General features: G+C 37.5%; 1 protein-coding gene across 2 annotated transcripts; it reads right to left on the bottom strand.

Moving 5' to 3' along the window:
- Positions 1-12,890: 12,890 nt before the first annotated feature.
- LOC111472046 (myosin light chain kinase, smooth muscle-like) lies at positions 12,891-26,120 on the bottom strand. 2 transcript variants are annotated; one of them, XM_023117740.1, is made up of 4 exons: positions 25,751-26,120; positions 13,637-13,687; positions 13,535-13,570; positions 12,891-13,315 (listed from the first exon to the last, which is right to left on the bottom strand). In XM_023117740.1, the coding sequence occupies exons 1-4, from the start codon at positions 26,096-26,098 to the stop codon at positions 13,109-13,111; spliced, it is 642 nt and encodes a 213-aa protein (XP_022973508.1). In that variant the 5' UTR covers positions 26,099-26,120; the 3' UTR covers positions 12,891-13,108. The 2 variants fall into 2 exon arrangements, with proteins under 2 accessions (XP_022973508.1, XP_022973509.1); XM_023117741.1 differs by lacking the exons at positions 13,535-13,570; positions 13,637-13,687 and adding an exon at positions 18,705-18,796 and having other exon boundaries at positions 25,762-26,120.
- Positions 26,121-27,551: the final 1,431 nt, after the last annotated feature.

The raw sequence follows: 27,551 nt of genomic DNA, 5'->3' as shown, positions 1-27,551 counted from the left end.
ATGCATTGAGCAAGAGAACTGTGCATACTTCCGCGATAATCACAACGCAGAAAATACTATAATATGAGATGAAGAGGTCTGGGATAGATGTGGTGGTCAAAGGTGGTACTGTTCAGATGATACAGTTGACCATACAACCCACCCTATGAAAGCGAATTATCGACGCTCAGAGGTCTAATGAACACCTCAGTAAAGTGTGGAGTTAGATTGAGACAGAGAAACCAGCAGAGTACTCTATCTCCTCAAACGGGGGCCTGCTGTGGTAAAACTGCCTGTGCGTTCCCCAAGACGAGAGAATCTTAAAAGATATTATGACTGAAACTCATGATACATCTTATATGTTCCACTCTGGAAGTACAAAGATGTATCAGGATCTGAAAAGATACGTTGCTTGACCTGCCAACAGATGAAGGCCCTGAGGCAGCGCCCAACAGGACTGCTACAACCCTTGAACGTTCCCCAGTGGAAATGGGAAACAGTCTGTATGGATTTTGTCTCGGGTTTGCCAAAGACAAAGCAGGGTTTCAACGTCATCTGGGTAGTTATAGACAGACGGACCAAGATGGCCCACTTCATTCCAGGCAAGTCCACATATCGAGTGGATTGGTGGGCTCAGTTATATATCAAGGAGATAGTACACCTACACGGGGTACGAGTGTCCATAGTATTAGGCTGGGACACCAGGTTCACAACTTAGTTCTGGAAAAGTCTCCAGAAAGAACTAGGATCTCAGTTGAGGTTTAGTTCAACGTTCCATCCTCAAACAGACGGACAAACCAAAAGACCGAAAGTCTCTGGGTGCTGGGACGAACATCTACCTTTGATATGTCGAGCGACCATCCAAGTGGCCTCCTTCGAGGCACTGTATAGGCGTAGGTGTCGAACACCAGTGTTTTGGGAAGAGGTAGATACGCAGCAACTACTGGCACCATAGTTGGTTCAGGTCACCAATGTAGCGGTGCAGAAAATCAAGGAGAGGATACTCACCATATAGAGCCGACAAAAAAGCCATGCAGATTTGCGTAGAAGGGATCTCGAATTTGAGGTGGGTGACCATGTGTTCCTAAAGGTAGCCCCTATGAGTGGGAGATTCGGAAAGAGGAAAAATTAAGCCCAAGGTTCATAGGCCCCTTCAAGATTCTACAAAGAATTGGGGCTGTGGCTTATAGAATTGCCCTGCCACTAAGCCTTGCCGCTGTACACAATGTGTTTCAAGTATCCATGCTGCGAAAGTACACTACAGACCCTACCCATATAATCGAGAACGAGACGCTTCCTCTTCGGGAAGATCTAGCTTATGAGGAAAAGCCTAACAGAATTTTGGCTCGAGATACTAGGCGATTGCGCAACAAAGTTATTTCCTTGGTTAAGGTCTCATAGGGTAACCACCGAGAAAAGAGGCAACTTAGGAATGAGAAGAGGACGTGAGGAGAGCTTATCCCAAACTCTTCCAAGGGATATCCACTTCGGGGAAAAAAGTTCCTAAGGGAGGGGAGAGTTTGTAACGCTAATATATATATATATATATAGCTAAGTCAACCGAGGGGAAAAAATGTTATTTTGCCCCTCCAGCCATAATAGGGGTTCAAGGAAAATCCCATTAAATTTTCTGCAAAGAAAAAGAAAGTTAGATAGAAAATTGAGAGGAAACAAAAAAAGAGTCGCCGCGAAGTTCATCGAACCACCATCGGAATCCACCTTCAGACGAGACTGTATAAGGGCTGAGAGGCTAGCGAGGCCGACGCTCCATCAAGATCCAAGAACGTTTTGTAAGGTAAGGTTCGGAATGACATTTTTCAGATCTGCACTTTTCCTATGTGAATCGAGTCCTAAAATATTGAGATATTCACCTAGGAACAACCCCTACACACAATCTATGAAGAAGTTTGGCCGAAATCTCGATCCAAAGGCTGAGATTTGAGAATCGTTCAAGAACGATAAGTGAACTTCCAACGCTCTTAACTCGTCCAGTAGTTAAGCAAAAAATTACAAAAAAAATACCAGGACGTAGCCCGTAATACGATCTAGAACCTTGCTGAAGAAATCATATCAATTCGAACTCCAAATCAAAAGATATGAAAATCGGAAATGTGTCTATGTGTTACGGATTGCAGAGGAGAGAGAAAAAGAGACTGTGTCGGCAGGTGAGGGCGAAGGGCGGCGCGCTAGGCGCCAGACACACGTCGATTGTCGGCTAGAGCAACACAGCCCTAGTGAGACGACCACATGTGTCGCCTGCAAACCCTGAGCCGAACTGGACCGCCCGACCTACGACTACGCAGCAGCAGCCGCGTGTGGTAGTCGCGAATGCGACCTGCGACTGGCGCACTTCCTCGCACGTGGTCGGCGTACAGCCGGCGTGTGAGCACGCATGAGATGGCCGTTTTGTCCCATTTGCCCTCTATTGTCCCGATCCCAATTATAATATTGTTTTTTATGTGAATAGGGACCTAATTGCAGAAAATCAATATTTTTGGACATCTCACAGGCATAGAAATGCTAACGAAAGGGCATGCGTCAACCAGGTAAGTCACCACCCGGTGTTAGGAAGAAATATTTGTAGGATTCGCTTGGACTACGTGCATGCTAGTTATTCGCCTTAGGTGGTAGCCTCTTATGAATAATTGTTGTGAGCTTATGATGTGTAATATTATGAGAAGTTTTGAGTGAATTATCTGAGCGAGCGATCATGCTTAAAATTATCGCTGTACATTTGCATGTGTTAATTCATGTTGGAATTGTGTATTTCGTGTTCCAGATGCTTGATGGATGACTTCACCCCATTGAGCATGAACTTCGCGTTCTGGGTGCTTGATGGAGGCCATCGCTCCGTTCAGTCTGCATGCCTAATTTGCATGAATTATATAGTATGATGTTAGACGACGGTTGTATGCACACTCTATATTTTCTATGGGCCATTACTATGATAAGCCTAGGGATTTGATGTTAGGAATAACAAATCGCTCTAGCTAGACTTAACATTCCCCTAGGAACTTAGCAGATTACAACGGCAACAAAGTACCTAAGCAGTGTTCATAAACTGCTAGAGTGAGAACGGTATCTATTGCTTCATGGGAGGACCAAGGGTTCCTGACCCGTTCTTACTGCTCTTAGCCATTTCGCATGGGAAATGTGTCTCTATGTTATACAGCCCATTAGCTACATGGGAACGGGTTGGGTCGCGCACCTCATAGGGAGACTATATGGGCTTAGGAGGTACTCAACACACCCCTAGGTTAGATACCATGTAGTCCCAGATAGCCATGTAAAGGTAGCACCTCATAGAGATACCGACCATATCAACTTGGCGTAAGGAACCTTTAGGTATCTAATGAAAGGACGATGAACTGGTGAAGCCTAAGAAGCAAGCTCCAAGGGACTAAGATTAGAACCAGATGTCCTATAACCGAATTAGGAGATCGTGGGAATTTGTTAAGTTAGGATGCGAAGAGAGCCTACAAGTAGGTGGTTTACTAAGTATAATTTTTATACTCATCCTTGTTGTGTTTTTCTTTTTCTGAAGCGCGAGGCGTTGGTCAAGGGCGGGCGTGATGGAGATGGGGATTGTCACAAAGGAATGGGTTGTCCCGGGGCGTCAGTCCAGTCTTTATTTTGTATTTGCATTCTTTCGTAATTTGTTTCCAAACTGTTAATTTTTTTTTGCTTGTCATTCAAAAACTTTATTGGAATTAAATGATTTTCTCTATTGCATATTTAAATTATTTTGTGCATTCGTGTGTCGTTGATAGTCACGGTCCTTAGTAAAATATTGGGTCGTGACATGACAAGCCTTAAAGGGGAACTTAAACCCCATTCATAATTTTTGCAGCTTTGTGGCTTCATCAGACTTTAGGCGATGTTTTTCTTTGCCAATCGAATATTACTTGTGTGAAGCTCAAGTTTGTTCGGCCACACATGCTGCCTGTGCATGCATGTTCAATCATGTGTGACAAAATTGAATTGCCCCCACACTAGGCCAAGTCATTCAAATTGACCTTGCCTCTACTTGAGACTAAGGTCTCTCATATAACGTCGCATTTCATTGTCATCTCGGTTCTCAAAACACAATCCATGCGTTGTGATGTCATCCCTTTATCTCAGGATAGCTTGGCCATCTCGGCTTGTTAGGACATATCCGTAGGAAACTGACCAATGTGTTCACCATCTCATCTAGACAACGCAAACATCCATCCATGTGAGTTCTCATTGAGCATTGGACTCTCCGATGTCAATGTTAGGCAATTTATGACATCCATTTGTTAAAGCGGGTACATGAAAAAACCTTCAACACTTGAACTAGAGCACAACACCAGCACACCCACGTCGTCTGGTACTGTTCTTGAAAGACCCTTTTTAAAGAAAGATGTCTGAGACGATCGTCTCGCGATGCTATCTCATGCTATGACAAACATATGTGCCACAAGGTAGCTCACTTAGACCACAGGGGCAAGGGATGTCATGATAGACCTTATATTTCTTTCCCCTAGTAGAGATGTCCTGTATCATGTATTATTATCATGACGTCAGGACAATGTTTGCACCAACCAAGTGAACATATTAGTCCTTCATAGGGAGTGAGCTAAATTTCACTTTGAGGGGTATTTTCTATGTCCTAAATCAAGCTAAATCCATATGTAAGTCCTTGGATACTCAATAAGTTATAGTATCCTAGCTTATGAACATGACTAGGATCCCAATAATAGGTTGCTTATTGAGTCTTTGTACTCCCTCAATGTTTTTCAGGTAACTAGGAGCTTGAGTCTATTGCTTATTATGTATCTAAAATTTTGTATGTATACATATGTACTTGTGTTTTAAATGACTTGTTTTTATTTTGCAAAAAAAATTTAATGTGTTTTTACTAGTCACGATCGATGTTTTAGAGACCTCAAAAATCGGGTCGTGACACCGCCACTACACACATGTTATGACTACTGTGTATAACAAAATCATGTAAAAATAATTCACTTTAAAAATGGCATGAACTTAAATGTACATAAATTCATTTCAAATAGAATAATAGCATCAAATAATATAACAGAGTTAAAAACTAAAAAAAATAACACCTCTTAGTAAAATTTTGAAATAGATGTTATTGACATGTCTTAATTTAAGGAAAATACGAAAATCTAACTATCATGACGTTGTTTCTATGCCTCCTTAGTTGACATTATCATTCATACGTGGGAGCCATACCCTTACTTTCAAATTGTAAACACAGTTGGAGTATTTAAAATCTACTAAGTAAATAGCTTCCACTATTAGAGTCGAAAATTTCAATGATTTGATGGGAATCTAACTTTTCGTGACTATTTATTTGGCTCCATGGATGACTTGGTGGGCTCATATATGTACTCTCAAGCCTTACTATAGGCTAGTACATGGGCAACCCTAACCTAATCAGTAAGGACAACCCAAAGCGGAGTTAGAAAGGCTGGAGAAACCATCAAAGCTTTACATGGAAAAAAAAAATCACATAATCATCGAGGGTAACCGAGAGTGAATCACCTCAAAAGTTTTTGTTTACAAGGACATATGACATAAGGAACTCAAACTAACGCACAAGGTAAGGGAAACAACAAAGTACAACCAATTTTTGGGACATCCTTGGAGGGCATGATAAAGGAGTATAAGAATGATGCAGTGATACATAAGAAATATGCATTCCTATGAATAAGTGGAGACAAAGACTTAGTAAGTAGCTTACTTATAAGCTCTTAATCATGTTTTTGATATGCTAAGGTACCACACTTTTTCTTTTCTTGTTCTTGTTCTTGTTGTAAGTTCTTAGGCCCTCTAGTTCTTGTTCTTGACTTGGAGTTCTTATCGTGATCTATCCTAAGGACCTTGGTCTTTGGATTCTGAAACCTTGGTTATCCTTTAAGGGACTTAGTACTATAGATCTTGGTTCTTGTCCTTAGATCTTGGTTCTTGTCCTTTGATCTTGAATCTTGATCCATGTTCTAGTCCTTGATCTTTCTCTTATTCTTGGTACTTTCTAGGTCCTTGTTCTGTTCTTGATTCGTTCTCCAAGGCACTCTCCCTAGGATTTATAGTATTAGAAATTAATATGACAACCTGTGTCCAAGGCTTCATGTGTTCCAAGCAACAAAGTCTTAACCTACGTCTAAGGCTTCACGCGTTTCAAACGACGTAGCCTGAACAAGAATCTTAGGGCTTGCCCTTCGATATGGTCTAAAAACCTATGCCCAAGACTTCATGTGTTCTAAGCAGCATAGTTTGAAAACTTACATCCAAGGCTTCTTTCGTTCCAAGCGATGTAGTAAACTCCTACATCTAGGGCGTGCCCAACCTGAATACCTATGACCAAGGCCTCATGCATTCCAAGCGACAGTCTGAATACCTATGCTCAAGGCTTCATGCGTTCCAAGAAGCGTAGTCTAAGTCATGAGCATGCTGTACTGTGGGAGGTTTGAGGAGGTTCTTGATTCTTGACTAAAGTAACTTACTCTCTTCTTATTCCATCATGGCCCTAGCCTACTCCCCATGATAAACCATAAAGATCACGTAATCGGTGCATACATGAACATGGTATCCTGCAAATCTTTAGGTGCCCACAACATGGTGCAAGGCATCTCATCTAGATGAGGGAAACATGAGGTCAAACATGACATTCTGCAAGGGAAACATGGTGTAGGGCATCCCACCTACAAGAGGAAAACTTGGGCCTCTGAAAGCACCGCATTGTGGGAGGTCATGGGTCACTTTGGACATGATTAGAGTATTACCTAGCATTCTTGAGTTTCTGTGTCTCAAGACCTTGTTCCCTTATCCTTGAGTGGTACCTAGCATTCTTCTTACCTTGGTAGTTGTAAAGCGTGTATGGTATTGTTCTTGGTTCTCAATCGTGTAAGTTTCTAAGGTTCATAATTCTTTGAGGCATAAGTTGTAACATGCATTCATAAACATATGAACCCATCATAATAGCTAGCCTGAGTTATTCTAGAAATTCATATAGTCATCATGAATTCTTTAGAGAGTTTTAGAAAGGTCTTGAGTCTTGAGGTGTTTCCTTTATGCGTTTCTTTAGATTCTAACTTTGTTTAGGTTCCAAGCTTTCTCTAATAAACTTGAACTCTTGAACATACCTTTTGTCCTTACGAATAGGCCTTATAATAATTAGCAAATAATTTGGAGCACTTATACACCTTGAATTATCCCAAGTAGTCCTAGGGGCATTTTGGTCATTTTACTCCAAATTCTTGATTTTGCTCTTGGCAAGTTTCAATGGCTTTCAAACTTCACCATATCATCAAACATCATAAACGAAGATCTACTACAGTGTTTCATAGAATTTTTTGTCATCTAGGTCATGAACCAAATGTAAATTACCTAAGGAGCATTATAGTCATTTTACACTCTTTTTGGTTTACCTACTTATCCTTATCCAATGACCACCAAATTTCAGATATAACCTCAACATTCTATAATCGGCTTAGTATTAAAGTTTCATCAGAAGCAAAATTCATCTAGTGGGTTATTTTAACATTACTTAAATCTTGAGTAATTTGATCGGTCCAGGGTCTTCACTCACGGTTTTTTGAGTTTTTCTTTCCTATAACCTTAATTCATACTTAGTTTAGGGTTCATATAGAGATTCATGTGATTTCTACAATCATTTTTTAAGAAATGTCCAAGGTGGCTACTTACCTCATCGTTGACGTTTAGGACTTCCATTCTTGAGGTTTTTTCCTCCGAATTACTTCAAATTTTCTTTTCCAAACTCCTTATTATGTCTAGTTTCTTGAACCATAAAATTTTTCATGAGAACCGATCTAGAAGGGGGTTAAAATTGAGAAAAACCTAGAGAAGGTCAGATTTTTGGGTTGACATTGCCGGTTCAGTTGAACATACCACACCATCGTCTTCTTTCTCTGGACCGGAAGAAGACATGCGTGTTTATGTGCACCACCATCTTAAAACGTGTTTCTCTAGCTCAGATCACGCCATATCTTCCCTCCAAAGTTCGTCGAAAACCAATTTTCTCGTCAGAGCTAAAACAGAGGATTTCTTATTGGTAGTCAATTCTAAGGGTTTTCAAGGCTCAATTTCTTCATGAAACTTCCACCTTATCCTTCCCTCAAGCTAAACGAATGGGTTTGGAAGAAAAAATTTTGAGTGTGTCCCCAATTTTGAAGAATCATCCTTGGTTTGCAAGTTACCTGAAACACCAGAAATCGATCTCTTGGATAGCTTGTTCTACAAAGTTTCAGCTTTCTGTTCCTTCATCAAAATTACTCAACTTCTTCCTTTGAAATTAAAGGAATCCTCAACTTAAAAGGAAAAGGGATCATAGATAGGAATTCGACACTTATCCCCAATTTGAGCTTGAAACTAATTTTCTTCAATTGGGAACGCTCATGAAGTTATTTCTTTTCGTGGTTTTCTATGAAAACATTCCCTGGAGGTGCAGAAACGGATCGGGATCGTCCTTCCTTGACAAATTATCATGTATCCTCAGATTGGGTTTTTAAGTTTTCCTTGAAGCTCTTCAATGGCGGATTAGATTGGAGGAATGGTTTTTAGGCACTTTCAACCCTCGATTTCTTCATAGAACTTGTGAGTAATCTTTTTTCATCTTGTTTAGAAATGGTAGAAACAAGTTTGGAGGGAAATGATTGGATAATGAATCTTAAATTTGGAAGAAATCCGAGTGTATGAGACCCAAACTCTAAACGCTTATTACCTACGATTGGGATCTCGAACTCGATTCTTGTTCCATACTATTGCCCCAACTTCAAACATTATAGGGGAAGCTTCCACCAATATTGAAGCATCCAGAATCGTCATGATTTTGAGATTTAATTTTTTTGGATAATCCGTTAGAAATATCTTCTTTGATCAGCGCGCTACCGACTTTTATTCATTTTCAATTTTAAAGGAGATCCAACGGCTGGATTTTAAGATCCGAAGGATTTTGTGCAAGAGGTCACCGTAGAGGTTTTGATTTTGAGCAGTATAGCATATCTATAATTATCTATAACTTCAAGGGTATGTTGGTAATTTTCCAATTTTAGAATATTTTATTAGTATTTTTTCAAAAAATTGATAATTTTCTAAATATTCTTAATCCCTTGTAGTCATTTTTTCCGTTGAGTACCTTGAAATTAGTTTTAGATAACAAATTAAAAATCGAGAAAGTCCCTTAAAAATTAGAAAAATGACTTTTTTTTCGTCATTTTCAATTACTTTTCCTTTCCCATACGTATCCAAAGGCCTTTCAAGTCCTCAAAATCACTTTTTAGCCTTAGAAATGACTGGTTAAAGATCAATTTCCTTTCTTAGTCCTCTTAATTTCTTTCCTTGGACCTTTGAAGGTTACATGAGTGACTTATTCTTATTGGAGTTAATTTTTATTTTTATTTTTGGGGGCTTACATCCATGTTGGTCATGCGGACGATGCCGACTGCTTATTTATCTCCCAAGACAAAGACATGGGCAACATTTCGAAAGACAAGCACGATGTTGACCATGCACAAAACCTAGATATCTTATGATAATTTGAACAACATTTTTCTCACATCTTTCTTGAAGTTTATATGGTATGATTGATGCCTTGGTTTACCTCAGATAGTATATTCTTGCACTTATACTTGTGATTATTTACATCATTTTCTATATACCTTCCCAAGCCATGAGTAGTAGCATGTTTAGTGCCTAAAACAAATTAGAAGGGATAAATTACCAAAATGTCCCTACTATGTCCGTAAGTTATTTCAAATCCTAAATAAACTTCAAATTACTTAATATATTATATGAAGCATATTTTTAATGTTAAAAATTGTTATAAAATATTTCAAAGTAATCCGAGAATGTTTAGGAACTCAACAAAGACGGTGAATAATGACAAAAATACTTGTAGAATGTTTTAAGATATTTCATGGTTTAGATGAACTCCATATGACTTAAGAATCTATATTACGCCTAATTATAAGGATATAAAAGACTATGTAAGGTTTCAAGGTAGTTGGAGAAAGTTTAGATTCTAAACAAAATTCACATAAAAAATGACCTCAATAGGTTTCTATGGCTTTAAAGAACTCAAAATGATACAAACTTTTATATGAGTATGATAGATGACTATATGTAAAATTTCAAATTTATTAAACCATGTTTTAGGTATAAGAAAATACTTCGACATAAAATTATAAAATTAACTATAATGATTCTTTTATTAACCTTCATTAATTTTATGAACTTGACATGTTGTATGATGTTTATTTGGTATACTTTTAATCATGCATGTGATTACAAAATGTTTATGGTTATGACCTATGTCCTCGGATAGAACATACAAATCTCACATTGTGACTTGCGCCTTAAGTTTTGAGAAGAAACCTTTAAGTTGGAGCGAAGAAACCTTTAAGTTAGTCTTGAGCCATTAAGACTACTTGGTTCTACTTTAACGCATAACCTTAGTCATCCTAGACCTCCCACCATGATATGCATTATGATCCCATGTTTTCCTCACATGTTTCTTGAACGACATCATGTCCATGTTTCTTACAAGTTTACCCTTCCTGTGATTCTTGCAAGATATCTTACCCATGTTTTATTTTGAGGATGTCATGTTTCGTATTCCTGTTTTTTTTACACCTAGACAGGATGCCCAACCCATGTTATAGGAAACCTGTCCATATTTACTTATAAGATGTCCTTCCCATGTTTTTATTTTTTATTTTTTTTGTGGGATGACAAGTTTAGGTTTATGATATTCATCGACCATTTGATTTTTTTAAGTCTTCTAGGCTTCTAAGGGAGCATTTTTTGTGGCAGAACAGGGTTAGGTACAAGGATCGACTGAGTATCGTGACTCATGACTCATGATTTAGGACCAAGGTTCTAAGATTAGAAATTATGTTACGTTGTTGGTCAAACCATAGAGATAGTACCTTAGCATTCACCAAGGACACAGTTGAGAGCGGATAAGTAGGTTACTTATTTAATTTTATACTTCTTTTATACAATTTTTTTAGGTATGTTTTGTGGAAACTTTTGTCAATTTGTTAGTCATTTTTAAGACGTTCACTTTAAACTTTATAATAAATATAATTTTTTTATGTTTTATGATCTTATTTTTTTTAAACTCAAAAGTCCCTAGGTAGATATTTATAATTTTATAATTCATGGAGTTATTTAGTAGCTTAAACAAGCTTTTGTTTGCACTCAAACACTCAAACTTACGGTTTTTTATGTTCTAGTCTTCACTGTTTTTCAAGGTCTAGCCCAATCAAGACATATATTTAAGTGTGACATATGATCTATTCATTAAGATTCGTTGTGGAATTCTAAAATGAATTAGTGAGCTCTTAATGATTTCCTTTGCCATAAAACCAATGTATCATAATCTATAAAGTGTGACCTTGTTCCAACTACTTTGTATCCATATTAGAGATTCTTTACACTTTTCCACCCATCATATTTTGGGAGCACATAAGCTAATCTAGGAGCGCTACCTTATCTATACTAACTCCCCGTCATTAGGGGTGTGGAGGGGAAAAGATACTAACTCCCCTAGCCTTAACCTCTAAAACCAGATTAATCATGTCCATACTTTCAAGATTTTTAATACCTCAAAATGTACCTTAGAGGAAGTCATTGTGTCAACTCTCCACCACCCTTTGGTCATGTAGCCTAAGCGAGCTACTCTGTTGCTTATGCCTGGATCATAGTGAAGGCTCTCCACCACCCTTTGGTCATGTGGCCTAAGTTAGCTACTATGTTGCTTATGCCTGGGTCACAATGAAGTCTCTCCACCACCCTTTGGTCATGTGGCCTAAGCGAGCTACTCTGTTGCTTATGCCTGGGTCACAGTGAAGGCTCTCCACCACCCTTTGATCATGTGGCCTAAGCTATCTCCACCACCCTTTGATCATGTGGCCTAAGCTAGCTACTCTATTGCTTATGCCTGAGTCATAGTGAAGACCATCCTTTGGTCTTAATCTAAACTAGCTACTATGTTGCTTATGCTGGGTCACAGTGAAGGAGAACATTGGTAGACGAGTGTCTCGAAAGAATGTTACTTTTTTTAATTTTAGTTTGTATTTTGGTTGAATCCCAATCTCGAGTGTCCATTCTTGTATTTAACTCAAATGTTACTATTGAAATAAGTTTTTGTTAATTTGTATCTTTTTAAATCTTTTATTGTTTTAAAGTTTTGAGAAAGATTTATAGCAGTTTTGGAGTTTTGAAAAAGATTTATTAACCCAGTTTTTTATTTGTTTGAAAATTTAGTTTGAATTTTCAAAATATTTTACAAAGTAAATAACAAGATGAAATCGTTTAAAGATGGAAATATTGAATTCATATATGAAAGTAATCAATTTGTATGAAAGGAGTTCTCATCAACTATTGTTGCAATAATTATTTGGATATTATTCATTCTTCATCTATCATCCATTAAAAGAATTTGATTGTCTTATACATAAATTCTCGCCGCTGCCATGTCTCAATGGTCGATAGAACTCGGATGAAATGATGTTCAAGACATCCCAATGAGATGAACGATACGCAATCCCGTTCTCGATGGTATGAACGAGTGAGTTTTGATGCCTGACGACACTCCGAGATTTGGGATGGCTTCAAGACATATGGGTCAGTGTTGACCAATATTGTCATCAACCCCTATCCAAGATTAAAAAAAATATAATTAGAATCAATTTTATTAATTTATGAATAGTTTGATGTTAAAAGGTTTCGCAAACCTAATTAAGTTCGAGACAATTTGTATTAATGCATCAATAAATTTATTGGGTATGGTCTTGCTTAGTAGATCGTTAAACGGTACCATATTAAAAAAGTTAAAATAGAAAATTAAATATAAGAAAAAAAATATAGAAATATCATTTCATTTCTGAAAAAAATATAGAAATAATGAATTTGTCAAAAAAAAATAATGATTTAGCTTAGCTTAGGTTTTACTTTGTTAATAGCCAAAGAAACCTCTATGCATAGCAATACTACTCTCCCACTTCTCCCACTTTTGTGCTACTTCCAATGGGTGCAATGGTTGGGGTTTGAGCAATGCTTCCAATTGGTGCAATGTTTGGGATTTAAGCAATGCTTCCAATTGGTCAATGGTTGGGATTTAAGCAATACTTCCAATTGGTGCAATGGTTGAGATTTGAGCCAGGCTTCCAATTGGTGCAATGGTTGAGATTTGAGCAATGCTTCCAATTGGTGCAATGGTTGAGATTTGAGCAATGCTTCCAATTGGTGCAATGGTTGAGATTTGAGCAATGCTTCCAACTGGTGGAATGGTTGGGATTTGAGCAATGCTTCCAACTGGTGCAACCTCTAGTGGTAGCGCAATTCTCCCAAATGGTGCAGCCTCCAATGTAATTCTCTCAACCGATGCACCCTCCGGGGTTTGAGCAATACTTCCAACCGATGCACCCTCCGGGGCTTGAGCTTCCGGAGTTTGAGCAATGTTTCCAACCGATGCACCCTCTGAGGCTTGAGCCTCCAGAGTTTGAGCAATGCTTCCAACCGATGCACCCTCCGAGGCTTGAGCCTCCGGAGTTTGAGCAATGCTTCCAACCGATGCACCCTCCGAGGCTTGAGCCTCCGGAGTTTGAGCAATTCTTACAACCGATGCACCCTCCGAGGCTTGAGCCTCCGGAGTTTGAGCAATGCTTCCAACCAATGCACCCTCTGGAGTTAGAGCCTCTGGAGTTTGAGCAATGCTTCCAAATGGTGTAGCCATCGGGACTTCTGTACTACTTCCAATCGGTGCAACCGTTGAGGCTTGTGTGTCTTGTAATCCAAAGGCACGAAATGAAAATTGATGATCGAGATTTACGACACCGCTGACATCGCCAAAAGTAGCACCCACCTTTACACAACATTGCCAAACAATCACTAAGAAAAGGGTGTGAAAGAGCTTGAAACCTTTGTCCATGGCCATTGTGGAGTATTTTGAAGTTGTAAGGTTACAAGCTCGTTTCACAAATGAGGAAGAGTAGCAATGGCTAAGGTGCGGCTGCTTGAATTTTTTTGATAAAGCAAAGCCCTTTATATAGTTTGATGGAAAACTATATTTAGAAAAGAGCACAAAATTTAGAAAGGATGTTAAATTTTATGGGTTTAGGAGTATTCAAAGTATAGAATGTTTGACTATTTAATTTCTAATTTCTCCCTCCTTGAGCTCATGAAGGATAATTATATTTTAAAATAAAAACATACGGTTTCTAGCCTATTGTACTTTTTGATGGGTAATAAAATGATTTTTTTATTTTATTTCATTAACTCATTAAACTCAATATTATTCTATAATATGGCAGTGAAATAGTAATGTATTGTAATGTTGCTTCTTGATTTTCACAATACAACAATACTAGTACGGACAGCCGAGCTTTCAAGTTTTGAAGAATGTATTTCAGCCAAGTTAACTCTAAACAAGTATTTGTCATAGCTTCATACTTGACTTCTACTGATGATCTAGACACATTGTTTGTTTTTTAGACTTCCAATAAATAACTAAATTGCTAAGGAATATGCAAAATCTAGAAATAGGCAGTTCGACAACCCCCAATTAGAATTGCAATATGCATGTAATCTTAAGTTGTTTCGGATGGTAGTAGGAGTTTTGACCAGGAGTACCTTCGATGTATCTCAGAACTCGAAGAGCTGCCACCCAATGTAGTTTTCTTGGTTCATGCATAAATAGTTTACTCGATGATTTGTAATTTTTCCCATATAATTTGATTTGAACAAGTGAATATCCTGACTGATCACTTCTTGGTTCATGCATAAATGATTTACTCAAGTATTGGTAATTTGTTTCATTTAATTTGATTGGAACAAGTGAATATCCTGGCGGATCATAATGGTGAATGTAATAAGAATATGTTAAATAAACCTCCGAAATTTTGAAGCTGGATTTGGTTGATACCGCCAAAAAGGAAATCTTGATATTTAAGAAGATTGATGTTCCCCTTGGGTCACTTGAGAGGCTTATGTGCATGGGCTACTCTAAGCATTACGATCTTGATTCCTTTAAAGAAGTTTTAGAGGATAACCCGAACATGGATATCTCATCACTTTGGCCAGCAGTCTTATATTACCTTAATCTTGTTTACGGTCAAGTAGAAGCAGTTGGAAGGAAAAAAAGGTCAACAGGTTCTTCCAACAAGGGGAATGTACCATAGATTGTTGTTAGTGATAATGGAGAGAGATCTTTTAACTTGAGAGCTTGCTCATCATCTAATCATTCAATCACTGAATCCCGTAATGATGTTGTGAAAGAAAATACGAACATGTTAAGCATGTCACCTTTGAGCTTTTGTGATAAATTTGAAGATGCTTATAACGTAGTCTTGATATTGGACGAATGAGAACAGTTTGTCAACAGTAGCTCTCGATCTAGGAGAATGATTGGGAATATCTGTAGCCAATTCAAGATCCAAATTTAGAGTAGGAGGCTACTTGTTGTGACCAAATCTGGATAGTTCGCCACAAACATCTTGATAATGTATATGTTCTTGATTTTATTGTTGAAAGAAAAAATATTGATGATTTGCGATGCTTAGTCATGGATAATCGTTATAGACATTAGAAATTAAAACTTTTGAGATTTAGGCTTAAAAGAATTGATATATCTTGTGGAAGGTCATCTCAATTCATTCGTCGTCATCAAGAATAAAAAAAAAGTATGCTTATTTGTGCATATCTTATTGTTTACTATAAAAAAAAATATTCAAAGTTATACGACTCGAGCTTCATGGTTAGCATTACGAATTACATAAAATAGTTCTTTTCGTGTGTTAACTTGTGCTATTTTGTGTTGTCATATTAAACCCGGCAAACGATGGTACACAAGTAAATAATGAGACTAAACATCAAGAAGAAGGGGACTACTAAAATGGTGTAAATTATAGGTGACAAATATGGAAACTATAAATAGGGTAGCTTACCCTTTACCCTATGAATAGGGTAGCTTACCGTCAATAAAAAGAAAGTCTGCATAGTGGTTGAGAAGAATGCTTTAGGAGCCACAAGGCCTCAACAAAGTATGGAATTAGACACAAGAAAAAACTCAGATAGCACTGATGACCGAGCAATCCACCCTACGAAAACGGGTTATTGACGCCTAGAAGCCTAACGAGCACCTCAGCAAAGTATGAAATCAGATAGAAATAGAGAGACCAGTAGAGTATTCAATCTCTTCAGATGGGGGTTTGCTATGGCAAGACCGTCCATGTGTCTCCAAGATGAGAGAATCCTGAAAAACAATATAGCTGAAATCTACGGTACATCTTATACGTCTCACCCAAGAAGTACAAAAATTTATAGGATGTGAAAGGATGTTACTAGTGGCAAGGGATGAAGAAGGACATAGCAGATTTTATAAGACAATGCATGGCTTGTCAGTAGGTGAAGACCTTGAGATAGCGCCCAACAAGATTGCTACCGCCCTTAAATGGGAAGTAGTGTGTGGGTTTATCTCATCTTTGCCAAAGATCAAGCAAAATTTTAACGTAATCTTGGCTGTTGTAGACATAGTAATCAAGACAGTACACTCATTCTAGGCAAGACCACATATCAAGTAGATCAGTTAGATTCAACTATAGATAAGAAAGTTAATATACATGCACGGAGTGCCAGTCTCTAAGTGATAGATAGCAACACCAGGTCCACCTCAAAGGTTAAGACGGGTCTTCAGAAGGCGTCGAGAAAAGTTTGATTTAACACCTCACATTCTCTATATTATTTTTCTAAAAATCTTAAAGTTTTCTAAAACCTTCGTATAACTTGTTGGTGATTGAACATCATAAAATTGGGAAGTTTGGTAATGTTAAAAAAATGTCTATTTTTCAACTTTTTCTAAACTTTCCTCATGAAGTGATTGAGGAGGATGGTGTATCATCCAACACACCAAAGAGTTACACAAGAAAGAGGCAACGATGTCGACATGAGTATCAAAAATAGGCTTTTTGAAGGGTCAGGTAGGGCCCCAAGCCGTAACATCTAAAACCAGAGTTTTAGAGTGAATTTGGGTATACGAATTTGGAATTAAATCCATCTATATGAAATTTGAAAACTCTCAAAATTTTGTGTCAATTGAACACTAGGATGCTCTATGACACTATGTGATGGTTCGCCTAAATCATGTCTATACTTTCAAGATTTTTAATACCTCAATATGTACCTTAGAGGAAGTCATTGTGTCAACTCTCCACCACCCTTTGGTCATGTGGTCTAAGCGAGCTACTCCGTTGCTTATGTCTGGGTCACAGTGAAGGCTCCCTACCACCCTTTGGTCATGTGGCCTAAGCTAGCTACTCTGTTGCTTATGCTTTGGTCACAGTGAAGGCGAACATTGCTAGATGAGTGTCTCGAGAGAATGTTACTTTTGGTTGAATCCCGATCCCTAGTATCCATTCTTGCATTTAACTCGAAGGTTACTTTTGAAATAAATTGTTGTTTGTTTGTATCTTTTTAAATCTTTTATTGTTTTAAAGTTTTGAGAAAGATTTATAGCAGTTTTGGTAAGTTTGTCTGTAATTTAGTAAAATTTTTATTAACCCATTTTTTTATTTGTTTGAAAATTTAGTTTGAATATTCAAAATATTTTACAAAGTAAATCACCAGATGAAATCATTTAAAGATGGAAATATTGAATTCATATATGAAAGTAATGAATTTGTATGAAAGGAGTTTTCATCAACTATTGTTGCAATAATTATTTGGACATTATTCATTCTTCATCTATCATCCATTAAAAGAATTTGACGTCCTTATACATAAATTTTTACCACCACCATGGTTCAGTGGTGAATGGATGTTCGAGATATCTCGATAGATGAATGACACGCGGGTCCGTTCTCGATGGCATGAACGAGTGAGTTGTGATGGCTGACGACACCTCAAGACTTGGGATGGTGTCAAGACATATTGACCATGTCAATGGGGATCAAGACAAGATGAGATGTGACGTTGCATTGAGAGACCTTGGCTCCGAGTAGAGGCAAGGTCGAGCCAAATGAGTAGAGGCAAGGTCGAGCTAAATGACTTGGCCTAGTGCAGAAGGAAGTTGGTTGTGTATGATTGTCATTGTTGAGGATTATTGGGAGAGTGGTTAATTTAGTGGAAGATCATGGATTTATAAGTGAGGAATAGTATCTCCATCGTCATGAGGCCCTTTGGGGAAGCCCAAAGCAAAGCCATGAGAGATTATGCTCAAACGGGACACTATAAACAAATTTTATGGTATAATTAAATAAAATTAAAAGAACTTTCACCATTAAAAAAATATAATTAGAATCAATTTTATTAATTTATGAATAGGTAGATGTTAGAAGGTGTTGCAAACTAATTTAATTATGGGTTCGAGATAATTTGTATTAATGCATCAATACACTTTAGTATTCTCTTATTTGTATTAATTTAATTATGGGTTCGAGATCGTCAAACGGTACCATATTAAAAACAAAATATAGAAATATCATTCTATTTAAGAAAGAAAAATATAGAAATAATGAATTTGTCTATAATGATTTAGTTTGGCTTAGGTTTTGCTTTGTTAAAAGCCAAAGAAACCTCTAAGCATAGTAATGCTACTCTCACATTTGTGTGCTACTTCCAAGGGGTGCAACGGCTGGAGTTTTAACCATGCTTCAAACTGATGCAACCTCGGGAGGTAGCGCAATTTTAGTTTGAGTCATGCTTCCAACTGGTGCAACCTCAGGAGTTTGTGCAATTTTCCCAAACGGTGCAGTCTCCAACGTAATTCTCCCAACCGATGCACCCTCCGGGGTTTGAGCAATGCTTCCAACTGATGGTTCGCCTAAATCATGCCAACAATTGCCTGATTTGAAATGTCTCAAAATGTACCTTAGAGGAAGGCATTGTTTCAACTATTCATCACCTGGGCTCTATGGCCTAAACGAGCTACTCTGTTTTTTTTTTTTTTTTTTTTTTTTTTTTTTTTTTTTTTTTTTTTTTTTTTTTTGTAGAAATAGTGTTTCCTATAAATGTTTATGAAAGTAGTTTTGATTAATGTATTGATTATTGTTGCAATAGTTATTGGAGATCATTATGGCTTAGTTAAAAAACAAGATGAAGTTTATTACAAATATTCAATAACGTAATAGAAAAATATTTAAATCAACATCGCTCATTCATCAACTAAAAATCCACAAAAACTTTGCTTGAAATTATCACCAAACATATTGTTAAATTAAAAGAATTTGACATGGCTCCTATAGAGAAATTCATATAATAACTTTAAATTCTTAAATACGACAGCTAAAATCTTAATTTGTTTGACCACTATCGCTGCCATGGTTCAGTGGCATCAGAGCAACACTTTGGCTTAAAACAGGTACAAATGTGTCAATTGTCGATGGCTATATAGAAGGACCAAGAATTGGGTTGACGACGGCAGATGACAGAGCTAAGCTTGCGAATGCATATAATCGTCTGACAACAAAATTGAAACTATACAAAGATACAACCATCACTCATTTATGGAGTTGAAATTTCGATTTTTCTTTTTTGAAAAAAAAGATGTTTGGAGAATTTGAGCATGTCATTTTGGAATTTGATAGGTCTTTATGAAATATGAAAGCACACCAAATTTTTTGTCGATTGAACACCAGATGGATATGTTACGTGTAACGACTCTAAATTTCTACTTATTCAGTGTTGTTATTACTGTCTCATGTTTAGCTAATAGGCAGAATATAAAGGTCGAAAGCATTCAAAACATTTTCTTCTCTTGAAAACACCCTTCCATAGTTTTACATATTTCAAACAAAATACTAATTTCAAAATAAAATAAATACAAAATAATCGAAACAATGGAATGCAAGACAACCTATTCTAATATAAGATTAGGAATTTAAATATGCATCTACCTCTGCACATGTAATGGTCTCTACTTGCGATGCTGCTGGCAGTAGTGCATAGACGCCTTGTTTTACCTCAAAAATGATACGGTACAAGGCCTAAGTATTGCAAACACATGAAATCATGCTGTAGGGACCTATCTCTATCTCATACTAGGGGTGACCTCCAATCCGAGCTACTATAGATGTGTATTACTTCCCTACACACGAACCACACGTGCAAGTATGAATCCCCAAGTGGCTCGCACAGCCCCTGGACCCTCTCTTGTCAAGCTAATTGTCTGTATCAAACCATCATATATTATAGCTCATACAATTTCTAGCTTATTCTATAGTAAGTCAGTTACTTGGTTGGCCTTAGTTGAAGTTCTCCTTAATTATTAACGTTAGCTCCTGTTCAGTGAGAGCTACTTCAATTATTGTTGGAGTTCGTTTCCTATCAAACCGATCGTCACCTTTTGTTAGTATTTCACAGTTTAATTAATAATCCAACTATTAATGTGAAATACGGCCCTAAAACAGCCTCAATTACCTTAATCGCGGCCTAAAGCAGGATCGAGAGGGTTGAAACAGTAGAAACTAGGCTAAAATTGGAAATTCGAGCTGAGCGAGCCACTGGAATCCGAACCGAGCCGAGTCAAGCAGCGAGCCGAGGGGTTATTTTCATCACAGGTTGACATGTGCCAGCACTAGAGTGAGCCACGATAGTGCAGCGGCTTCGGATCGAGGTGCGGGTTAAGGTTCAGGTTGCAGCTCAGCTAGCAGGTTACGTCGGCTGCAGGTGGGTCTCGGTTGCATGTTGGGCAGTGGGTGCGTGGGATGCAGGTGTGGGCTATTGAGCTGAGATCATAGAATGGGTTGTGAGTTGTTTTGAGCCTCGAATTTTTTGAGTGCTGCAGGTTACAGGTTGCAGAGGTGGGCGCGGGTCAAGTATGCGGATCGCGGGTTATGGTTGGGCTGGGCTGCTGTAGTTTGGGCCTCGGTGCTATAGGAGTGGGTAGCGGGTCGCGGTTTTGGTCTGACTCGGATCTGTTGGATCCTTTCTTCTTCGCCCAAATGGCCACGCATTTTTCCGGTGAACCTTCTCTTTCCTTCCTGCCACGTTTTCAACGCCGTTTTCTATCCTTTTTCTCCCTTTCTTCACTTTCTCGAAGTCTCATGGCTTAAACGTGCTTAAAACAATAGATCTACAAACGCTTAGGAAACCCAAACTTCGACATCGTTGACCGACAACAACAAATCTACAAAGCTTAGGAAAAGGGCACAAAACTCACTCTAGGTTGATGTGCAGTCGTCGTTGATCCTTCTCGTGGCGTCAACTGAGCATTTCAACGTCGAGTATGGTGGTTTAGGCTGTGGGTTTCGTTTTTCGAGCTGGTGAAGTTGTGGGTCTCTCTCTCTCTCTCTCTCTCTCTCGTTATTCTCCTTTCTTTGCTTCCTTGCAAGGGTTCGGGAAATACTGAATGAGGGAGGGGCTACTAGTGATGGTTTGGGCAAGTTCTGAGGATCATGGAGCGTGTTACATGTGGGTCGTGGAAATTCTCGCGACGGAGTCTTTTTTAAAAAAAATATATGAGCGTTACATTATATACCCAAAAAAGAACTTTGGTCAGCTAAAGTCTCAAACTCTTGTACTAATTCCGAGTATTTTTCTCTTATTTCATCCTCATGCTCCCACTTGGACTCCTGGGTGTGGTACTTTCGCCACAGCGCCTTAACGAATACAATATCCTTGTTGCACAACGCTTTCACTTTCAAAGTTAAGATTCTTATGGGTTTTTCCTCGTAACTCAAGTCTTTGTTGAGTTTGAGGGGTTCGTATTCTATTACGTGGATAGGGTCCGTCATGTATTTTCTCAGCATCTACATGTCAAATACATAGTGTACTCCTAAGACGGAGGGAGGTAAGACTAACTTATATGCTACGGGATCGATCTGCTCGAGAATCTCAAAAGGTCTGATGAATCTGGGACTTAACTTGCCCTTACGTCCAAACCTCAAACATCTTCCATGGGTGCCACCTTTAGGAATATTAGGTCCCTTATCTCGAACTCTTAGTTCCTACGCTTTACATGGGCGTAGCTTTTTTGCCTACTTTGACTGGTACGCATCATCGCTCAAATTTTCTGGATAGCCTCATTGGTGACTCGAACTAGTTGGGTCCTACTAACTCTCTCTCACCTACCTCGTACCAACATAGCGAGTACCTGCACCATTTTCCATACAAGGCTCAAACGGTGCAATTCCAAAAAATGGGTTGGAAGCTAATGTTAGATAAAAGCTGTGGTTTTCTTTATCTACATCATTCACATTTTCCTTAAAATTATTTAGTTGAATCTTGTTTTTAGGCTATGTGAATTAATGCACCCAAGTAGAATGGAATACTTCATGCACAAGATTTGTTCCGCACTTCTGCAATTTTTAGATTATAGTTTGTTTTAAATAGTCCAATCAAATGAGAAATATTTGAACAGTGTTTTTCAGCTAATATTACAGGAGAATTCCATCAGGTGGAGCTTGGAATCCCTTCAAGTCTAATACGCAAGTGCGTAGCATGTTCTCTAAGATTTGATTTATGCGCTTCGTTTGACCATCTATTTAAGGGTGGAAAACAATACTAAAGTCGAGGCAAGTATCTAACGCTTTTTGAAGTCTACGCCAAAACACTGATATAAAGCGTAGGTCTCGATCCGATACTATTAACACTCGGACTCCTTGTAGCCTCTTACTATCTCTTTCATATATAGTTGAGTCCATTTGTCAACGGTATATGTGGCTTTTCTTAGAAGGAAGTGTGCCGACTTGGTCAACCTATCGACAATTACCCAGATAACTGTATAGCCCTTTTGTGTTCTGGGTATTCCTATTATGAAGTCCATGACTATATTCTCCCACTTCCACTCCCTATCCTTACAGGTTGTAACATCTCCAAGAGCTTTCACTTGTTAAAATACTAAGCACTTGCTCACAAACTCAGTCACGTCTCTCTTTATGCTTCTACACTAGAAATGTTATTTCAGGTCTGGGTACATCTTAGTACCTCCTGGGTGCATTGCAAATATTTTCGACATTTTTGCTAGAGATGATGTTTCCTTTTTAAAATTTATATTCTACATATTAGCTAAGCATGAGACATTAGTAATAACTCTAAGTAAGTAGATATTTAGTTGGTATCAGAGCCACACACCGGGCGATGTGCCAGCGAGTAGGCTAAGCCCTGAAGGGGGTTAGACACGAGGTAGAGTTTGAAAGATGACAAATTGGTAATGAGACATTACAAACTCAAATGATCGTTCGCACCCCTTGGCCACACTTGACAGATTTGAAGTACTTCAATATGTACCGTATAGGGAGGCATGGTGGCAATTCTCCACCACCCCTGGACCCTGTGGCTTAAGGGAGATACCTCGTGGCATATGCGTGGGTCACAGTGAAGGCGAACATTGTTGGATGAGTGTTTTAGGTGACTTCCTTTGAAGTTGGTGTTTCAAGAATAGTATGAGACGGCACAGATGTGCCAATATTTCATGCTCGCCCATGTTTTAGAAACTGGATTATGTGCCTGCTATCTGAACAATGTTCGTAAATGATATGACATGGACACTGAAGGTCGGGCCTCTATAGAACCTGGATAGATTGATGTTTGAGGTGTCTTGATGTATGAATGACACATGGGCCCATTCTCGATTGAGTGAGCTTCGATGATTGATGACATCTCGGAACTTGGTATGCCATCAACACATGATGGTCGTGTTAATTAGGAACAAAAATAACGAGATGAGATGTGATGATGGATGACATCTCAGGACATGGCGTAGTGTAGAGGTAAGTCGGTTAAATCATAGATGATTGAACATGCACTAAGTCATAGATTATTGAACATGCACGCCAGATGAGTTAAGTCCATGACTGGGCGGCCTAACAAGCTTGAATTTTAAACAAGTTATGTTTGGTTCGAAAAAACAAGTCTCACCTATGGTCTGACGAAGCCACACAAACAAGTAGAAAATACATATGAATTTTTTGTTCTAAGCGTGACCTCGTGTACGGTTGAAAAATACATATGAATTTTCTTTATATGTTGTTTGAATTTTAAAAATATTTTACAAAGCAAGTTAGAAGATAATCATTTAAAGATTCATTGACTATTGTTGCAAAAATTATTGGATATTATTCATTGTTCATCCTGTATAAAGAATGTACCATCAATTAAAAATGTATTAATATGCCATTGCTTCCATAAAATATTCCTTTCATTATTCCTCCAATTATTCCTTTCATTCCATAAAATATTCCTTTCATTCTTCCTCCAATGATGTTTACGAAATCGAGTTCTTTTCAGGTTATAATTTATGGTTATTTCTTATAGTTGATGGTTATTTCTCAATTCCATCTTTATTACAAAATTGGACATGAGTGTTTCTTCTCAATCAGTTGATTCCAAAAAATGTACATATATTTATTGAATAATAGATTGAATCATGGGTTCTTTGAGATTTAATTTAATTAATCTATTAGAAATTTTTATATCTTTCTTTTGGATATAAAACTAAACTCTTTATAGCTTCTCGAATGAATAATAGAATCATTTTTTTTTTTTTATAGATTTATCTCATTTTTCGTATCAGACCTGCCATTAATGTGGTATTTCATCTCCAAAGTAGGATCTGTAGCTCAAATTAAAGCCACGAAACAAATAGCCAGCAAATCAAAATTGGAATTGGCTCAATTTGTGATTTGGCAAATTAGATGGCTTTGCGCAATTCGCTTATGATCTCGATAAAAACACTCAAAATCAATTGGCACAAGGTAAACGATTACGTGAGTTGCTCTAACAATCCCAATCGGCCCCTCTCACGGTAGAAGAACAGATAATGAACCCAAATTTATAAATCTAATAAAATTGAAATGTTCCGGGACAAATATTTTCATCTATCACCCAACATATTGTCAAACTAAAACAATTTGACAGAGCTCTTAAACATAAATTCATGTACTAACTTTAAATTCTTATATACACCCACAGTCTATGGTTGAACATTTCAGCTTAAAGTAGTACACTTCTTAGTTACAAAATTGAAACCGTAAACGTTACAATTACTTATTTGTAGAGTGAAATTTTTATTTGTTAGTTTGTAGAATGACACAAAATCCTATGTCGTCAAACTTAGACTATAATGCAAAACCGTACTGCGATTCTAAATTTAGAAATCATTGTATTACTATATTTTATATTTGATTGCAACGAAATCTTTTATAATTTTATTTGAGTTCCCAACTTCTCTTTTTTCTTCATTTTGGATCGAAAAATAAATAAAAAATACAAGGGAGGTTCATGGCCAAGTGTAAAGATGCCCGAGTAACAGTTATTTTGGAATGTACTCGTTGTGTTCAAAACGGTGTTAATAAGGAATCCGTGGGGATTTCCAGATATAGTACTCCTATGTTTAATTCTGTCCCCGTTGTTACAAACATACGATTCATGGAGAGATAAAGAAATAGATCGAACCAATCTGTCTGTGTGTCACCCTTTTCCAATCCAAGGAAGATGCAAAATTACATCTATTAAACATATTTTAGATTCAAATATAAACCAACCAAATCTTATTTCTTAATTCTATTTGTTACCTAACAAATAGAATTAACATTATTTGTTACATAACAAAGCTGAGATGTGTGACTCAAAAGTCAAAGAAGAAAAAAAATATATGAAATGAAAATATAGGAAATCATTTAATTAAAGAAAAAATATAAAATAATGAATTTGTCTACAAAACAGTGATTTAGTTTGGCTTAGGTTGCCAAAGAAACCACCTCATGCATTGGTACTCTCATGCTTGTGTGCTACTTCCCATTGGTGTCATGGTTGGAGTTTCAGCAATGCTTCCAACCGATGCACCCTCTGGGGTTAGAGCAATGTTTCCAACCGATGCACCCTCTGGGGTTAGAGCAATGTTTCCAACCGATGCACCCTCTGGGGTTAGAGCCTCTGGAGTTTGAGCGATGCTTCCAAATGGTGCATCCACTTGGACTTCTGTGCTACTTCCAATTGGAGCAGTCACTGGGGCTTTTGTGTCATGTGATCCAGTGGCACGAAATGAAAATTGATCATCGAGATTTACAGCACCAGTGACATCGCCAAAAGTGGCACCTACTTTCGCACAACATTGCCAAGCAACCACTAAGAAAAGGGTGTGAAAGAGCTTGAAACCTTTGCCCATGGCCATTGTGGAGTGTCTTTAAGTTGTAGGGTTAAATGATGAAGAGCAGCAATGGCTAAGGTGTGGGTACTTGAATGATAACGTGAAGCCCTATATATAATTTGATGGGTAAACTATATTTAGAAAAGACCACCAAATTTAGAAAGGCTCTTAAATTTTGTGGGTTTGAGAGTATTCCAAGTATACCATGTTTGACTATTTAATTTCTAATTTCTCTCTCCCTTTATCAAGGTCATTAACCATAATTATATATATATATATATATTTTTTTTTTAGAAAAACATATCACCCGTCATCCTCAACCGATTTGTTTTAAAATATTTTGTGTTTCAACCATTATGTCAATTTTAAATTACTAATGTTTGCACACTAATTAGTTATAATATAAATTATGTTTTAAATTTTAATTGTTTTATTTCACCAAACATTTACCCATCTTTTTCGAGTCAGCTCAGTCATTATAGCAGAGGACCAAACTACTCCTAGAAAATTTTTAAAATGTTTTCCCGACTATAACTCCAAAATGCACCTCATGGTGGTATAGTTAGAGGCTCATGCCTTAATAAATTGAGACAAAGTGGATAGATTCAAACATTAAGAACAAAGTTGATCAAAGCAAACGTGTCAAAAAAAAAAAAAAAAAACGGATGGTGATAAGAAAAACATGATGGTTGAAATTCAATGAAGCACCTCAGCCAAAATTTTATAATAACATTTAATATGATACGAAAAGATTATATATGAAATTTAACGGACATTGGATTATGTTATGATAAAGGGATTATGCAAAGCTTTGAGAACATTAGAATAAGCATTTTTAAACTCATGCTCAAAGGGACTCAAATTCACCATTGCAAACTCACTAAATGTTAACTCATAAGGAACCTATCCCCACTAGGCCCATGGGCGCTTTCCAATATGGAACCCAGTCATATAAAGTTTATTATGAACCCACAATCGGTTAGTAACACACATGAACATCACACCACCCCATATCCAATGGGACTTGAATCCACAATTGCTGGATTAGAAGTTAGATGCCTTATCCACTAGGCTATGGACGCTTTTCATTATGTGACCACTCGTATAAGGTTTCGCATTGCTTACTCCAGACTTATTCTTCTTACTTGAAACTTTTTTTTCAAGTAACTCGGGGTGGTAAATGATCAAAATACCGCTGGAAGAATTCTAAGATGATTTCAGGACCATAACTTCAAAATGTACCTCATGAAATTCTAAAATAATACTTTCAGCCACTATAGGCATGGCATAGTTTAGGGTTTAGGTTTCATGCCTTCAATAAATTGGGAAAAAGTGGATGGATTCAAAGTTAGGAACAAAGTTGGTCAAAGCCACATGTGAATGATAACACAAGATGAGAGAGAAATATTAACTGTTTCAAGAAATAGTTGGTAATTTGGAGGATGTCTAGACCTTAAGGTAGGATTTAACTACTTGT

The sequence above is a fragment of the Cucurbita maxima genome, unplaced genomic scaffold, assembly GCF_002738345.1.
Source record: "Cucurbita maxima cultivar Rimu unplaced genomic scaffold, Cmax_1.0 Cma_Scf00063, whole genome shotgun sequence".
Classification (NCBI taxonomy): Eukaryota; Viridiplantae; Streptophyta; class Magnoliopsida; order Cucurbitales; family Cucurbitaceae; genus Cucurbita; species Cucurbita maxima.
The sequence above is the reverse complement of the archived record's forward strand: the minus strand, read 5'-3'. Positions and strand labels throughout refer to the sequence as shown.

What these genes read in the sequence shown, in the direction of transcription:
- LOC111472046 (XM_023117740.1), bottom strand. Translation starts at nt 26,098, where the DNA reads ATGGCCATGGGCAAAGGTTTCAAGCTCTTTCACACCCTTTTCTTAGTG. An exon ending in GCATTGCTCAAACTCCGGAG is followed by an intron (nt 13,571 to 13,636) that starts GCTCAAGCCTCG and finishes CAAGCCTCGGAG; the next exon opens with GGTGCATCGGTTGGAAGCAT. An exon ending in GCATTGCTCAAACTCCGGAG is followed by an intron (nt 13,316 to 13,534) that starts GCTCAAGCCTCG and finishes CTACCACTAGAG; the next exon opens with GTTGCACCAGTTGGAAGCAT.